Source organism: Rhinolophus sinicus, chromosome X (genome assembly GCF_036562045.2).
Source record: "Rhinolophus sinicus isolate RSC01 chromosome X, ASM3656204v1, whole genome shotgun sequence".
Classification (NCBI taxonomy): domain Eukaryota; kingdom Metazoa; phylum Chordata; class Mammalia; order Chiroptera; family Rhinolophidae; genus Rhinolophus; species Rhinolophus sinicus.
This window is the reverse complement of record NC_133768.1, coordinates 108,423,660-108,442,103: the sequence shown is the minus strand read 5'-3', so window position 1 is coordinate 108,442,103 and position 18,444 is coordinate 108,423,660. Positions and strand designations below refer to the sequence as shown.

The 18,444-nt window shown below is 46.3% G+C and overlaps 1 protein-coding gene across 1 annotated transcript; it reads left to right on the top strand.

The window, feature by feature from the left end:
- Positions 1–12,156: 12,156 nt before the first annotated feature.
- Positions 12,157–13,410, top strand: LOC141569677 (melanoma-associated antigen 10-like). The gene has a single exon (XM_074323880.1). The coding sequence runs from the start codon at positions 12,159–12,161 to the stop codon at positions 13,131–13,133; it is 975 nt and encodes a 324-aa protein (XP_074179981.1). The 5' UTR covers positions 12,157–12,158; the 3' UTR covers positions 13,134–13,410.
- The last annotated feature ends 5,034 nt before the right edge of the window (positions 13,411–18,444 follow it).

The following is an 18,444-nucleotide window of genomic DNA, read 5'->3' as shown; positions in this document are numbered from 1 at the left end:
AAGTGGGGTTCATCCCCGGGGCACAAGGATGGTTCAACATCACAAATCCATCAATGTGATACATCACATAAACAAAATAAAGGACAAAAATCATATGATTATATCAATTGATACAGAAAAAGCATTTGACAAGACACAACATCCATTTATGATTAGAACACTTAATAAAATAGGTATAGAAGGAAAATACCTTGGCATAATAAAGGCCATATGTGACAACCCTCTGCTAATCTCATAATTAATGGAGAAAAACTGAAGCCCTTTGCTCTACATTCAGGAACACGACAGGGCTGTCCTCTATCCCCTCTGGTTTTCAACATATTGTTGGAAGTCCTTGCCAGAGCAATCAGGCAAGAGAAAGAAATAAAAGGCATCCAAATAGGGAATGAAGAAGTTAAATTATCACTCTTTGCAGATGACATGATGCTATATAGAGAGAAACCTAAAGACTCCACCAAAAAGCTATTAGAAACAATCAATGAATACAGTAAAGTTGCTGGCTACAAAATCAACGTACAAAAGTCCATTGCTTTCCTATATACTAACAATGAAATCTCAGAAAAAGAAATACAAAAAACAATTCCTTTTGCAATTGCAGCAAAAAGAATAAAATACCTAGGAATAAACTTAACCAAGGATGTGAAAGACCTATATGCTGAAAACTATAAGACATTTTTGAAAGAAATTGAAGAAGACACAAAGAAATGGAAAGACATTCCGTGCTCATGGATTGGAAGAATCAACATAGTTAAAATGGCCATATTACCCAAAGCAATATACAGATTCAATGCAATCCCCATCAAAATCCCAATGGCATATTTTAAAGAAATAGAACAAAAATCATCAGATTTGTTTGGAACCACAAAAGACCCCGAATAGCCAAAGCAATCTTAAGGAAAAAGAACAATAATGGAGGTATCACACTTCCTGACTTTGGCTTGTACTACAGGGCTACAATAATCAAAACAGCATGGTATTGGCAGAAAAACAGACACATAGACCAATGGAATAGAATTGAGAACCCAGAAATAAAACCACATAAATATGGACAGATAATTTTGACAAAGAAGCTAAAACATACAATGGAGCAAAGACAGCCTCTTCAATAAATGGTGCTGGGAGAATTGGATAGCCACGTGCAAAAGAATGAAACTGGACTGCTATTTGTCACCATGTACCAAAGTTAATTCAAAATGGATCAAAGACTTAAGCATAAGACCTGACACAATAAACTGCATAGAAGAAAACATAGGTACTAAACTTATGGACCTTGGGTTCAAAGAGCATTTTATGAACTTGACTCCAAAGGCAATGGAAGTAAAAGCTAAAATAAACAAATGGGACTATATGAAACTTAAAAGCTTCTGCACAGCAAAAGAAACCATTGACAAAATAAAGAGGCCACCAACTGAATGGGAGAAGATTTTTGCAAACAGTGCCTCCAATAAGGCGCTAGTATCCAGAATATACGAGGAACTCATGCAACTCAACAACAAAAATCAAACAACCCAATTGAAAAATGGGCAGAGGACTTGAAGAGACATTTCTCCAAAGAGGACATACAAATGGCAAATAGACATATGAAAAAATGCTCAACATCACTAATCATCAGAGAAATGCAAATCAAAACCACAATGAGATATCACCTCACCCCAGTCAGAATGGCTATCATCAACAAGACAAATAGCAACAAATGTTGGAGAGGCTGTGGAGAAAAAGGAACCCTCATACACTGCTGGTGGGAATGCAGACTGGTGCAGCCGCTATGGAAGGCAGTGTGGAGGTTTCTCAAAGAATTACGAATAGAATTGCCATATGACCCAGCAATCCCTCTTCTGGGTATCTACCCAAAAAATCTGAAAACATTTAGAGATAAAGACACGTGTGCTCCAATGTTCATTGCAGCTTTGTTTACGGTGGCCAAGACATGGAAACAACCAAAATGTCCTTCGATAGATGAATGGATAAAGAAGTTGTGGTATATATACACCATGGAATACTATTCGCTGTAAGAAAAGATGATATAGGAACATTTGTGACAACATGGATGGATCTTGAGAGAGTAATGCTGAGCAAAACAAGTCAGACAGAAAAAGCAGAGAACCATGTGATTTCACTGATATGTGGTATATAAACCAAAAACAACAAAAGAACAAGACAAACAAATGAGAAACAGAAACTCATAGACACAGACAATAGTTTAGTGGTTGCCAGAGGGTAAGGGGGGCGGGGGGTGGGAGGTGGGAGATGAGGGTAAGGGGGATCGAATATATGGTGATGGAAGGACAACTGAGTCTGGGTGATGAACACACAATGGGATTTATAGATGATGTAATACAGAATTGTACACCTGAAATCTATGTAATTTTACTAACAATTGTCACCCCAATAAATTTAATTAAAAAAAAAGAAAAGAAACAATCAACAAATACAGTAAAGTTGCCGCTACAAAATCAACGCACAAAAGTCCATTGCATTCCTATATACTAACAATGAAATCTCAGAGAAAGAAATTAAAAAACAATTCCATTTGCAATTGCAGCAAAAAGAATAAAATACCTAGAAATAAACTTAACCAAATCTGTGAAAGACCTATGTGCTGAAAACTACAAGACATTTTTAAAAGAAATTGAAGAAGACGCAAAGAAATGGAAAGACATTCTGTGCTCCTGGATTGGAAGAATCAACATAGTTAAAATGGCCATATTACCCAAAGCAATATACAGATTTAATGCAATCCCCATCAAAATCCCATGGCAATTTTTAAAGAAATTATCCGATTTGTTTGGAACCACAAAAATCCCCGAATAGCCAAAGCAATCTTAAGAAAAAAGAACAATACTGGAGGTATCCCACTCTCTGACTTTAGCTTGTACTACGGGGCAACAATAATCAAAACAGTATGATACTGGCAGAAAAACAGACACGTAGAACAATGGAATAGAATTGAGAACTCAGGAAAAAAACCACATAAATATGGACAGATAATTTTTGACAAAGAAGCCAAAAACATACAATGGAGAAAAGGCAGCCTCTTCAATAAATGGTGCTGGGAGAATTGGAAAGCCGCGTGCAAAAGAATGAAACTGGACTGCTATCTGTCACCATGTACCAAAATCAATTCAAAATGGATCAAAGACTTAAGCATCAGACCTGAAACAAGAAACTACATAGAAGAAAACATAGGTACTAAACCTATGGACCTTGGGTTCAAAGAGCATTTTATGAATTTGACTGCAAAGGCAAAGGAAGTAAAAGCTAAAATAAATGAATGGGACTATATCAAACTTAAAAGCTTCTGCACAGCAAAGGAAACCATCGACAAAATAAAGAGACAACCAACTGAATGAGAGAAGATTTTTGCAAACAGTGCCTCCAATAAGGGGCTAATATCCAAAATATACAAGGAACTCATGCAACTCAACAACAAAAAAACAAACAACCCAATTGAAAAATGGGCAGAGGACCTGAAGAGACATTTCTCCAAAGAGGACATACAAATGGCAAATAGACATACGAAAAAATGCTCAACATCACTAATCATCAGAGGAATGCAAATCAAAACCACAATGAGATATCACCTCACCCCAGTCAGAATGGCTATCATCAACACGACAAATAGTAACAAGTGTTGGAGAGGCTGTGGAGAAAAAGGAACCCTCATACACTGTTGGTGGGAATGCAGACTGGTGCAGCCATTATGGAAGGCAGTCTGGAGCTTCCTCAAAAAATTACGAATAGAATTGCCATATGACCCAGCAATCCCTCTTCTGGGTATCTACCCAAAAAATCTGAAAACATTTATACATAAAGACACGTGTACTCCAATGTTCAGTGCTGCTTTGTTTACGGTGGCCAAGACATGGAAACATCCAAAATGTCCTTCGATAGATGAATGGATAAAGAAGTTGTGGTATATATACAGAATGGAATACTGTTTGGCGGTAAGAAAAGATGATATAGGAACATTTGCGATAACATGGATGGATCTTGAGAGTGTAATGCTGAGCGAAATAAGTCAGACAGAAAAAGCAGAGAACCATGTGATTTCACTGATATGTGATATGTAAACCAAAAACAACAAAAGAACAAGACAAACAAATGAGAAACAGAAACTCATAGACACAGACAATAGTTTAGTGGTTGCCAGAGGGTAAGGGGGGCGGGGGGTGGGAGGTGGGAGATGAGGGTAAGGGGGATCGAATATATGGTGATGGAAGGACAACTGAGTCTGGGTGATGAACACACAATGGGATTTATAGATGATGTAATACAGAATTGTACACCTGAAATCTATGTAATTTTACTAACAATTGTCACCCCAATAAATTTAATTAAAAAAAAAAAAAGAAAAGAAACAATCAACAAATACAGTAAAGTTGCCCGCTACAAAATCAACGTACAAAAGTCCATTGCATTCCTATATACTAACAATGAAATCTCAGAGAAAGAAATTAAAAAAACAATTCCATTTGCAATTGCAGCAAAAAGAATAAAATACCTAGAAATAAACTTAACCAAATCTGTGAAAGACCTATGTGCTGAAAACTACAAGACATTTTTAAAAGAAATTGAAGAAGACGCAAAGAAATGGAAAGACATTCTGTGCTCCTGGATTGGAAGAATCAACATAGTTAAAATGGCCATATTACCCAAAGCAATATACAGATTTAATGCAATCCCCATCAAAATCCCATGGCAATTTTTAAAGAAATTATCCGATTTGTTTGGAACCACAAAAATCCCCGAATAGCCAAAGCAATCTTAAGAAAAAAGAACAATACTGGAGGTATCCCACTCTCTGACTTTAGCTTGTACTACGGGGCAACAATAATCAAAACAGTATGATACTGGCAGAAAAACAGACACGTAGAACAATGGAATAGAATTGAGAACTCAGGAAAAAACCACATAAATATGTACAGATAATTTTTGACAAAGAAGCCAAAAACATACAATGGAGCAAAGACAGCCTCTTCAATAAATGGTGCTGGGAGAATTGGATAGCCACGTGCAAAAGAATGAAACTGGACTGCTATTTGTCACCATGTACCAAAATCAATTCAAAATGGATCAAAGACTTAAGCATCAGACCTGAAACAAGAAACTACATAGAAGAAAACATAGGTACTAAACTTATGGACCTTGGGTTCAAAGAGCATTTTATGAATTTGACTCCAAAGGCAAGGGAAGTAAAAGCTGAAATAAATGAATGGGACTATATGAAACTTAAAAGCTTCTGCACAGCAAAAGAAACCATCGACAAAATAAAGAGGCAACCAACTGAGTGGGAGAAGATTTTTGCAAACAGTGCCTCCAGTAAGGGGCTAATATCCAAAATATACAAGGAACTCATGCAACTCAACAACAAAAAAACAAACAAACCAATTGAAAAATGGGCAGAGAACCTGAAGAGACATTTCTCCAAAAAGGACATACAAATGAAAAATACACATAGGAAAAAATGCTCAACAACACTAATCATCAGGAATGCAAATCAAAACCACAATGAGATATCACCTCACCCCAGTCAGAATGGCTATCATCAACAATACAAATAGTAACAAGTGGAGGACAGGCTGTGGAGAAAAAGGAACCCTCATAGGGTGTTGGTAGGAATGCAGACTGGTGCAGCCATTATGGAAGGCAGTCTGGAGCTTCCTCAAAAAATTACGAATAGAATTGCCATATGACCCAGCAATCCCTCTTCTGGGTATCTACCCAAAAAATCTGAAAACATTTATACATAAAGACACGTGTACTCCAATGTTCAGTGCTGCTTTGTTTACGGTGGCCAAGACATGGAAACATCCAAAATGTCCTTCGATAGATGAATGGATAAAGAAGTTGTGGTATATATACAGAATGGAATACTGTTTGGCGGTAAGAAAAGATGATATAGGAACATTTGCGATAACATGGATGGATCTTGAGAGTGTAATGCTGAGCGAAATAAGTCAGACAGAAAAAGCAGAGAACCATGTGATTTCACTGATATGTGATATGTAAACCAAAAACAACAAAAGAACAAGACAAACAAATGAGAAACAAAAACTCATAGACACAGACAATAGTTTAGTGGTTACCAGAGTGTAAGGGGGTGGGTGGTGGGAGACGAGGGTAAAGGGGATCAAATATATGGTGATGGAAGGAGAACTGACTCTGGGTGGTGAACACACAATGGGATTTATAGATGTGTAATACAGAATCGTACACCTGAAATTTATGTAACTTTACTAACAATTGTCACCCCAATAAACTTTAATTAAAAAAATAAATATGCCAACATTTTAAAAATTATTTTTCTCAGTTCCAGTTGACTTTCAGTATTATTCTATGTTACTTTCAGGTGTACAGTATAGTACTTAGACATTTTTAAAATTTGTGCAGTGTCCCCCCATTAGTATAGTATCCATCAAGGACTACACATAGTTGTTGTAATATTATTGACTTCTTGTCTGTACTGTATTTTACATCCCCGTGACTATTTGAAGCTACCAATTTGTATTTCTTAATCCCTTACTCTTTTTCATCCAGGCCCCCAACACACCTGCCTTCTAGCAACCATCAGTTTGTTCTCTGTACCTATAAATCTTTTTTGTTTTTCTTTGTTAATTTATTTTGTTCCTTAAATGCCATAAGTTAGTGAGAAAATATGGTATTTGTCTTTCTCAGTTTGACTTATTTCACTTAGCATAATACCCTCTAGGTCCATCCATGTTGTCCCAAGTATTATGATTTCACTGTTTTTCATGGCCGAGTAATATTCCATTGTGTATATGTGCCACCTCTTCTTTATCCAATCACCTATGGATGGGCACTTAGGGTGCTTTCTTATCTTGGCTGTTGAAAAAGGGAGTTTCCCTTCCTAAAATTGATAGCAATCTACTGTCAATCTAATGTTAGAAGCATTTCCATTACAGGCAGGGAGAAGTCAGAGACGTAGGCTGTCTCCTCTACCACCCAAGACTGTACAGGAACACCAAACCAGAGCTATGGGTGTCAAAGTGAATAAGAGGCATGAATATTGAAAAGAAACAAATAGTGTCTGTTGATCATACGATCATCAATCTATAAAATGTAAAGGAATAGACACAAAGGTTATTCCAATGCATGAGAGACTGCAGGAAAAGTGTATGAAAACCACTATAGCCAAATCAAGAACCTGGCCATACAAAAAAAAAAATATCTAATTAGAACATGTACTACAAAAGATCCCATTCACCACAGCAATAAAATCCAAAATTAACTAAGAATCGTAATAAAAATATACAAGATCTTTATGAAGGCAAGTAAAAGAGTTTACTGATAGATTGAGGTCAGAAAAAAAAAATCCCAAATAAATGGAGCAGTTACCACCATATTCATTCAAGGGAAATAGAATATTGCAAATATGTCAATTCAACTTAAACTATGGACAGATTTAGTGTCCTATTGGCAGTTACCAACCTGACAATTAAGCTTGGGTGGTTGTCTTCTGCTCCCTAAATCAAAACTAGAAAAATATAGATGGAAGCTGTTCGGGGTGGGGGGTGGGAGGTAGTTCAACAACAAAAAATCTAAACAATAAACATGAGAAAGCCCTGGGGGAGACTGGAGGCTGTGGTGAGCTGGTCTTTGTGTTTGGGGTGGGGGTGTGGGGGAGAGGAAGCTGGGAGGGGCAGTAGTTTGCATGATGCAGATGACAGGATGGCTAGGAGGGAAGATTTTAAACTGACCCAACTTCATTGCACAGATCTGAGGCCCTGAGACCACACATGCTGGTCGCCCTGGGACAGACGATAGCAGGACAGTGGGAACATGGGAGCACTGAGGCATTTGACTGAGTCTGTGCTCAACCCGGGAAACCACCTTAGTGGGTGAGGACCGGCTTTTCAAAATTATTATTTTAATAGAAGATGAAGAATAGACAAGAATTAGGATAGCGAATATCACAGTGAACCATGCACAGTAAGAGCAGGTATTCTTCCACGAAATAAGTTATGTAGCACGTATAAATATATATGCCATAAACACGCATGCATATATACATGTTTCTGTGCATGTTATGTATACATATGGGTATGCAAGTAGATCTAATCTACGTTTATGTTTATATACACGCATAAAATGGACACAGACTAGGTAGAGGTGTAAAATGTATTACTTAACTATGAAAGAGGATGAAAAAGTGAAAACCACGGCCCTCCACAAGGCCAACATAGAAAATCTCAGGACCTCCGAAAATCCTTGCTTCTGCTCAGCATCTTCAGGGAAAACTAAACCTTTAGACACACTGTTTCCCACTCTCAGTTGGGCGGGGAAAGACACATGGTGGAAGGAGGCTTCTTCTCTGACCCTCCCCCAAGGTCGTGGAAGCTGCAGCGCCCCCTATAGTATCAACCCTGGGGTGTAGCTTTCTCTGCGAGGGTTGTGAGGACTGAGGCTTCCCTGCGCTCCAGCAAAGAGGGCTTTGCGGAATCCATCTGAGGGCGCTACTGTTAGCTCTGGTGGACTCTGGGCAGGGCGATAGGGCTGAGCACCCCCAATCCCCACCTCCTCAGGAAACTTGAGGAGTCACAGCCTTGGTCTGAGGGCAGAGATTTAGGTCGGCCGCTCCAGGTTGGAACGACAGGGAGGGCTGCACGACCACCAGGGAACCTAGTTCTGCCCCTCCTGTCAGCCCTGGGGAACCCCAGAAGCAATGCTTGGATGTGACGTACACTGACTTCCGCCTCGGAATTCTGAGAGCGACTAGAAGGCCGGCTGCGGCGCCAGCTTCGGGTCGGCAGAGGTAAGGAGTCGGGTCAGGCAGGGGTTCAAGGTATGACCCTGAGGGAGGACTGTGGGCCTCCACACCATCCAGGCTCGCCCTGCTGGTAGTACTCAGACCCACACGGACTGGGTTCTGTGGCTGAGTACTACCCCATCCCCCACCACTTCCGTTACCGAACCCCCACCTCCTCAGACAACTCTGGAGTTGAGGAAAAAGTTCTGAGGGGAGCAACTTCAGGTCCACAGAGGGAGGGCCCAAGACCTGCCGGGAGTCAAGGGTAGGACCCTAAGGGAGGTTGAGGGACCCTGGACCCCAGAACAGAAGGGAGTCTCGTGAGTATTACGGGCAGAGGCCCACACACGGCGTTTCCCGATTTCTGCTTCGGCGGCATCTGAGACACTCTGGGGGTTTGGTATAAAGCGTAAGGCCTCAGGCAAGAGACAGGAGGATCCCTGATCCTGCCGGAGGCAAGGTGAGGATTGGGGGCCCTCTACGCCAATCAGTCAATCGTGGCCGAGAGGGCAGGATGAACACAGTGCCGTTCTTGACGAGAGACTCTGAGGGCTCCGTGTAAGGAAAAGGGCCTTAGGTCATCAAGGAGGGAGCAAGATCGCCCAAAGTGAAATTGAGGACCAGGAGGGAGGACTCAGGGGACCCAGGAACCCACAAAAGAAGACTCCACAGAAGCCCATACCTGCCGTGAGCTCTGGGAGGACCCGGGGAGGGAGAACCACTAATGGCCGATTGGAGGTCCCAGGGCTGGCTCGGAAGCCAGCTGAGGTTGCAGACGGAGGACTGAGGGACCCTGGATGCCAGATCAGAGGGGACTCCATAGAAGCTCACTCCTGCTGTGAGCCCTGGCATACCCCAGAGCCAGATGACCATATGCGGTGTTTCCTGACCACTGCATCTGCTTCTGACATGGAGGACTTGGTATAAAGAGCAGGGCCACAGGTTGGCAGAAGGGAGGGCCCAGGCCCTGCCCCAGCTCAAGATGAGGACCCAGAGAGAGGACAGAGTGACCATATACCCCAGAACAGTCAGTCCCGGAGTCCCCATGGTGGCATGACATGAAGCATGTCCTGAATCCCACATCCGGGTCTCAGACTTAGGACATTGTATGAGGAGGATGGTCTCTGGATAGTAGGGGGGGCCCAGGTCCAGCCAGGACTGAGGGTGAGGACCCGGAGGGAGGACTGCAGGACTCTGGCATCCGAAATCAGAAGGTTCAGGCTCTGGGCAGGCAGAGGAAGGGGGCCCAGGCTCTGGCGGGAGGCAAGGTGATGACATAAGGTGGGATTACTCAGGCCCCCTACCACACATTGAAGGTGCCACACTATGCCCCATCCTGCCATCAGCACAGGGAAGACTCATGTAAGGGCTGTGGATTTGGGGTGTTTGCACAGTTCTGCCTGAGGAGTGGCTAAGGGAGCAGGGGACATTGACCTGAAGGGGACAAATGCCAGGCAACAAGGGGAAGGGCCAAGACCCTCCAGAGTAACATGGAAGTTGGGAAGGACCAACGCTACCACCACCCCAGACAATCGGGACCCCACTGAAACACGCTGTGTGCTGCTTTCAGTACTTTGAGACCCCTGACGTGGGTTTACATAGGTGGATCCCCTCACTTTTGTCTCGGGGCCTTCAGGAAGGTGAGGGCCTTGGTCAAAAGGGACGAGTTCAGGTCATGAAAAGAGGAATCGAGGTTTTGTCAAGGTTGGAAGCATGTGAACCCTTCCTTAGAGAGAACTGCATCTTCATTTTCCCTGAGAAAAGAAGCCACTCCGCATGTGGGAGCCCCGTTCTCATCCTCAGGGTCCCAGGCAGGGGTATGACCTGCTCTCCCTTCTGCCACATACTTGTTATCAGGGGTTCTCATTAAGGACAGTCACTCAGGGTGAAATCAGGTCAGCAGGGTGACCTAGCCTAGCCAGGAATAAAGGCCCATATCTGGAGGACAGAATATGGACGTCCGTACTCCAGAATGGACGGGCCCAAGCCCCACTGTAAGTTGTTGGGGGAACCCAGGCCGGGGAGGTGGAGCTTATGGGGTTCTTTCTCATTTTGTCTCTGAGGTCTCTGGAAGGTGAGGACCTTGGTCTGAACAGACGACGTCAGGTCATCCCAGGGTCCACGTCTTGTCTATAGTGGGAGGAGTCCCAGATCCTGCCAAGAATCAAGGTGAGGATGGTGTGGGAGACGTGAGCTTACTCGAATCCCCGGAACAAAGAGGGGTCCCATAGAAATCTGCCTGCTCTGTCTGTCAGCCCTGGAAATCCCTGGCAGTTCTGTCAGGCTGAGCCCCTGCTCATTTCCCGAGTGGCAGTCTCAGGGTGGGCAGGGTTGGTCTGAGGGTCTGGACTCAGGTTAGCTGGGGCAGGATCCCAGGTCCTACCAGGAATCATGGTGAGCACTGAGGGGAACCGGAACACAGGGGAGCCCCGGCCTGCCCTGCCCCTTCTGTCAGCCAAGAGCAAGCTAAGATGCTGCGTGGATTTGCTCTGCTCACTTCCACTTCCGGTGTCTAATGGAGACGAGGCCTTTTTCTAAGTAGAGTGGGCTCAGTAGAGAGAAGGAGTTTCCCAGGCCCTTCAGGGTGTCCAGGTGAGAAATGATCGAAGCCCTATACCAGCAGAGATGGACCCAAAACTTTGGTCACCCCTTTCTGACTCCTTGGGAGGTTCTGGCAAGGTGAGGTCAGGTTTGGGGCCCTTTCACTTCCTTCTGTCTAGTCTCAAGGTGTGTGTTCTCATTATGAGTGATTTGCCTCAGGCCAGCGTGGTAGTTGTGGGGAGTTTCTGGCAGGGGAAAGGTGAGCAGCTTGAGTGCACAAGGAAGTGACTGTTGCCCCGGAACACAGGTGACTTTTGGGAATCTGGCCCCAGTCCTGTCAGCACTAGGGACCAGAGCTCTATTTGCCATCTGTGGACTGAGGTGCCTTTCCTTTCTTCTTACATGGCCTTCAGGACCTTGTAGGTTAAGCCCTTGTTTTGAGTTCCATGTCCTAAGGTCACAGAGCAGTGGAGAGCCAGGCAGGGCCAGGAGTTAGGGGAGGAGCTTTTGCTTAATATGTATACAGGCGCTCGTGCACCCTCGATCAGAAGAGACACCAGAGTGCCCAAATCTATGACACCCACTGTCAGCCCCCAAACCTCGGGCTGTGCCACCTGAACCTGAGACGCTGTCTCACTTCCTCCTTTAGGTTCTTAGTGGACAGGCTGCCCAGGAGAGGAGACGCTGTGAGGCCTGAGAGCAACTGTAAAGAGACCTGTAAGTTGCCTTGGTCAGAGCCACCTAGGGTGTGTTTCTCAGCTGAGGCCACTCACACTCCCTCCCCCCCAGGTGTGGGTCCCCATCGCCCACCTGCTGCCCACACTCTTGTTGCCTCCTGGCAGGAGTCATCATGCCTGTGAACCAGATGAATGAGCTGGGCAACCTTGGGGAAGACCATCAGGACCCAACAGAGACGCAGGACCTGTTGGATGAGCAGCCATTCGGGGCTGAGGAGGAGGAATACCCCTCCCCCTCCTCCTCCAGCTCTCCCTCCCCCTCTGTCCTGTTACCTCACAGCCCGGAGGCTGCTCCTGTGGCAGGGAGTCTTCCCCACAGCTCTCAGGGGGCCTGTGGCTCCGCTTCTGCCATGGAAGCCATTCCATGGAGCCAGTCAGACGATGAGGGCTCCAGCAGCCAAGATGAGGAGAAGCCGAGCGCCTCGGAGGTCCCGGGAGGGGCCAGTTACTCCCCGAGAAGCACCCGGCCTTTCAGCATGAACAAGCTCTTGGCTTACCTGCTCCTGAAGTACCGTGCGAAGGAGCCGACCACACAGGCGGAGATGCTGAGCATCATCCGAGAGCACGAGGACCGCTTCCCCGAGTTCCTCAAACAGGCTTCGCTGTGGCTGCAGCTGCTCTTTGGCATTGATGTGAAGGAAGTGGATGCCAGCGACCACTCCTATGTCATGGTCACCACCCTGGGCCTCAGCTATGATGGGATGGGAAGTGATCGGCGCCACATGCCCAAGACCGGCCTGCTGGTCATGTTCCTGTGTGTTATTGCTGTGGAGGGAGAAAGTGCCCCTGAGGAGAGAGTGTGGAAGGCGCTGAATGATATGGGGCTGCATGACGGGGTGGAGCATTCCATCTATGGGGAACCCAGGGAGCTTATCACCAAGGTTTGGGTGCAGGAACAGTATGTGGAGTATCGGCAGGTGGCCAACACTGAGCCTGCTCGTTATGAGTTCCTGTGGGGTCCCAGGGCCCATGCTGAAACCACCAAGGCGAAAGTCCTGGAGTTTTTGCACAGGCACAGTACCACTGATGCCAGCTCATACCCATCCCTGTCCGAAGAGGCTGAGAACTCTGAGGAAGAGAGGGCCTGAGCCACACGTGCATCCAGGCACATTTCAGGCCCACGCCCAGTAGCTTCCCCTGCTGGGCACGAAGTGAGGCCTATTGCTCACTCTGTGTTTGAGTAGAGAGCCCTCAGCGTTCTAGGTAGTGAGGGCCAGGGCAAGTTGGGGAACATGCGTGTAACGTTTTTGGGCTCCTGTGATGACATAGCAATTAATCTATTTTCCTTTAGGAATTTCTCAAATGTTGTTCTTTTTTAATACAAGTTTTAATAAGGTTCAGCATCTAAGTTTGTGAATAACTTTGACCATATATGCATTGTGCTAAGCAGTTTGAGAGTAAGAGTTGTGCTATTGTGTAACACAAATTGGCACCCCTTCCATCCCAGTTTGTGATCCCGAACGAGATCCCATGGCATTGGAGCAGGATTTCCTTGGAAATGTGAAAGACCTTAGCAGTACAATCGAATGGGTCACGAAACAGAAATAAAAGTAAAAGCTTGTTAACTCTCGCTTCTTGTCCCTTTTTGTGTGTCATTCTGTGAAACATTATATGTGTATACCCAGAATTGCTTGGTTCATTCAAGAGAGTCGGAGAGATTTCATCAGAATAAAGAAGAGCCCTGCTCAGTGGTTCACTTACCTCACAGACGTTCGCTGAGCCTCTGTCCTCTGGAAGGCCCTGTGTTAGTAGCGGGGACACTAGGATCAGCAGGACACACCCACCCTTGAATGATAGGGTGGGAGCCCCAGTCCTATGGGGAAGGTGGTGAGGGGTCCCCTCAGTCCCAGAGAACAAGTAAAAGAAGGGGAGAGGCGGTGGGGCTCCAGGGGAGAGCACGCAAGTGTAAAAGGCCTTAACTCAGGTCGTTTGGGGCTTTGGGAAATGGATTCCCTCTGGGAGAGATGATTGTGATGAAGCCAGTGGTGGCTGCTGCTGGCATTGGCAGAAGGTGTGTCTTGGGCGTGAGAGGAATTTCGTCAGAAAAGGAAAATTGCTCTGAGAAGTTCCTTTTGGATCGTGGAGAAATCTCACCTGTAACAGGTAGCGAAGATGCCCTGCACATTTGTCTCAGTGCATTCGAATGCAGAGAACAAGGTGTTTTATCCCCATTCTGCAAGGACTTCCTGAGCAATCAGGGTCTTGGTCCTTGATGGAAGGAAGTCACTGGACGGGCACTCTTCCATCTGACCAGGGAAAGGCAGAACTGACTCCACTGAAATAAGAATTTATTTTGCTTACCTTTAAGGAAGGGGTACATTTCCATGAAGATGAAATGAAATAAAAGTAGTTGTTGCTATGGAAAAGAAGCTGCAAAGGGGTTAAGCAGTTAGTCTTTAACTAGAATTCAGCGCGGTGTTGTTAGTTTCACCTTCCTGGGGAAGACCCCTGCGCCCACATCGAATATTCTAGCTTCTTGGGGGGAAAATAGACCAAATTACATTTTTGAGTGCTTTTCTGTTTAGATTTCTGTTGAGTTGCAAATTCTGTCATAGGAAAAGAAATTTTCAGAGGAGGGAGTGGTCAGGCCTGGGATCAAAATAATACTAAAAACAACTACCTATCATTGAAGATCCAATATACGCCAGGCACTTTGCCGGGTGTTTTAATACCCCCCTACATTCCAATAGTCCTACAAAAACGGTTTATCAAACCCATTTTATAGATTAAGAACCTAAGGCTCACAGTGCTGGGTAATTTCCCCAAGATCACAGGGCAAGAAAGGACAAGGCTGCCCTGAATTTATCGTCAGCCACACTGTTCGTGGTCCTCCCAGCCTGTGGCTGACCTTCTGTGAACTAATTCATTTCTCTTCTCACCACTCCATAATGTCTCTCAAGGGACAAAAGGTCAAGACTCAGTTTCCAAAGTACTAAAAGCAGCCCTAAGGAAGGAAGTTTAGAATGGGAACCAAACAGGATGTATGGACAGTCTGTGGCCTGTAATTCTAAGTGGTCAGGCAGAGCTGGCAGGACGTCATTTATCTTCTTGGAGAGGCTCCTAATGTCTGGTAAATAATAAACATTGCCATGTGAACTTGTGAGTAAACTCTGTGAATACTAGTTGTTTTGAAATAATTCCTTTTGTAATACCCAGACATTTGATTAAACTGATGGCCTTGTTCAGGTGACTATGAGGTTGTGCTGTGTGGGGCAGAGGCAGACAGGGGGGCTGGCGTGTCTTTTCATCCACCCATAGAGTCGGTCAGGACCTTGGTATCCCAAACAGGCAGTTTGAGCAAAGGAAAGGCTGTAGCACATGGCAGAGGTATTCACCAGGACCCCGCCCCCCTCAGGGCTCAGACACCGCAGCCTCAAATGAGGATTTGGTAAGGGCCTAGATGGCGAGGGCTTTAGGGTCCCAGGAGGCAGGCTGTGAAGGGGGTCAGTTGTCCTGGGAGAGGTGGAAGGACCAGCATCTAGATCCCATCTGCATTGCCCTGGGCTGGCCTGGGGAGGGACATGGGGAGAGATGCAGCAGGAGGAGAGCTAGCGCCCTGGACCACATCGTGAAATGGGTGCTCTTGGGACAAGTCTCCGGACCAGAACCCTGTGAGACACTTCAGGATGGAAGCAGGGACTCCGAGTGCCTATTTTTGGAGGGAACTCACTGGTGTAGGACAGTGCTCGCTCCAGGAGGCTATGGACCGCAGTGTGGCGGCAGCTGGGATGGTCCTTCAAGGAGGCATTTTCAGGGTACAGCATCTTGTCAAGCAGACTGTTTTGGAACACGCCAACCAGGTAGGTGCCTAGCCAGTCCCGACCGGGGGTGGAGGCAGAGCACCCAGGAGTTCCCTGCCCATCCGGGGTAAAGTTCTGACATTTTTTAGATGCCTTGAGCCGGCCCTCTGAGCAGCTGGTGTCACTGGTCTCTGCCATGGTCCTGCTGTCCTGAGACGTCCCCATTCCCCAACCAGGTCAAAAGCCTGCTCTGAACTCCAGCCTCCTTGGCAAGGGGCTGACCTTCAGCCTGGCTCTCTCCTGGCCTCCTCTGTGGCAAATATCTCTGGCAGCTGTCCTGGGACCTTCAGGAGCAAGTAATTGGTCCTATGTCTCTGCCTGTCCTGGGTTCCTGTGCTGGGGCTGGGGCTGGGTATAGGGATAGGGCTGGGCTGAGACAGGATGCAGGGTGTGATGCCAAGGGATGTCCACAAAGGAGAATCAGGGGCAAAGCCATGTTTTCCCAACACTCAGACAGATGGTTGGTTCGAAAGGGCCCCACAGACCCTCACCCATTAGGATGCATGACTGTCATGGGTCCCATATTCACTGTGCTACGAACTGCTTGTCTACCATGTGTCCAGCCTGCCCAGGGGAGTGAACCACAGGACAACCTTGCTTTTCATGAGAGCATCAGTAGAGTACATGGCTGTGCCAGTGATGTTGAAGCAGTTCAGGTACACCTAATTCTTAAAGATTTGGATATGAGGCCTTGGGGGAGTCCCATTTTTCCCATGTATCTTCTTGGACAGGCCTGTATGCTCCCTCTTGGTAATTTGGCTTGTCAGAGCCAAAGAATCCATTGGCAATTTGTTGTGTATTTGTGTCGTATTTCCTGGGCTAGGCATCCCCCATCCTGGCCATCTCTGGGCCGACTGTGGTCCTGCAGAGCAGTGCTTCAGCTTTGGGACTCCCTGGACCCTTACCAAGTAGTACCTGCTCTCGAGGCTGTGGACTCTGAGCCACCTGCCTCATCTCTGTCTGTGAAGCTCTTAGAAAGGCAACAGTGCCTGTTATTCGATTTTCTTCACAAATGAAAAAACTCACTCCTTAATGCCTTTTTGGGGTGAGGCTGCCCATAATTAAGATGGTGCTGGCCTATCTGGCTACTGGCAAGTACCTCTTTCTGGCAGAATGTGGGCTGTAGGTTCAGCCAGACCCCAAGTTGCATCTTTGCTCCTACACCATTACTAGCTGGGTGACTCAGGGCATTTTCTACAGCTTCTCTGTGCCTCAGCTTTCCTTCCTGATTTTAAATGTTCATTGGGAACCTCCTCATGGATAAACACTGGACTCCACCCAGAGGATGGGCAGGGGTGGTGGACCAAAATCTCGGAAACCAGGTCCTGGTGCTTCAGCAGCTCACAAACTTGATTCAGGTTACTCATCCTTAAAACCAGCTCACATAATAATATCCACTCTTCAGCGGGTTTGGGAAGCCTAATTACCACTTGTGAAATGCTTTCAAGTTCTCAGAAAAAAGGTGATACATCACGGCAAAGCATGACTGTCATCATTGTGATCTCAAGTTGCCCCCAGGGCTAACCCATATAAAATTGCCATTCAGGAAACTGCTATCGTAACAATGACAATTATCCATGATGCTGACTAATGTGTAAGGTATCGCTGTGCTCATGGAAAACTCTTCAATCAGCCCGAGGTGAAGAAGACAGACTAGGTCACCTGCTGTGAGCTTGTCCTGCTCTCCAATTCCATAAGTAGACTCCTTGAGGAGGTAGGCATCGAAAGAGCATCAGATAGCAAGAGCATCCTCTGAGCACCTAGCGTGCATAAAGCAGGGTATTATGCACACTATCTCACTGAATCTTCCCAGCAAGTTTAGGAAGTAGGTTTTTATCATGTCCATTTTACAGAGGAGAAAAGTTGAGGCTCAAAGATGTTGACTTGCCCAATGAAGATGAACCTGGCAGTTATAAATATGATGGCCTGGAAGGGTGGAAGAGGTCAGGTGTGAGGGGACCAAAAAGTCTAGTCAGGAGCCAAGGAGTCTCTAAACTAGTTTAGCAAAATGAGAATGATCCCCAGGTTTCTAATTTGGGTATCCCCCACCCCCAGTGAATATGTCTGCTACCAAAGGAGAGGCAACCCAGGAGGGAATGGCAGTTGGGAGGGAAGATGGCTTTGATGCAGTATTGCTGAATTTGGCAAGGCCAGCCATCTCCCTGGAGCTGGGCTGGGCGTTGGGAAGGAAGTGGAGACCGACTTTGGAGTCACTGACAGATCTGACAGGTGAAACCTGAAAAGAGATCGCCAAAATGCAACGTATCACCTGTGGCCACCACCTTCCCTTCCCACGCTTCCAGGCTCAGTGCTCACTAGGGAAAATCTTCAGAAGGCAGCGCAAGCCAAGGTGACAGGTGTCCTGGAAGACGTCAGCGCGGGCCTCCTGGGCGGCCCGCTCCCTCCCCGCAGGCCTGCACCCTGTCCGCGTCCCCACTCGGCTCTCCGCCCCCTCTCCCGACCCCGTTCTCACCCAGCCTCCAGCTCCCCGCCCACCGCGCGGGGACGGAGGGCCAGGGCGTGGCGTCACGCGCGACCCGCAGCGATTCCCAAAGCCGCCCGGGCGGGGCCTGGGGCGCATGCGCGGTCGCCGTACGGA

Coding starts and splice junctions, on each gene's coding strand:
- LOC141569677 (XM_074323880.1), top strand. CDS start 12,159: ATGCCTGTGAACCAGATGAATGAGCTGGGCAACCTTGGGGAAGACCAT.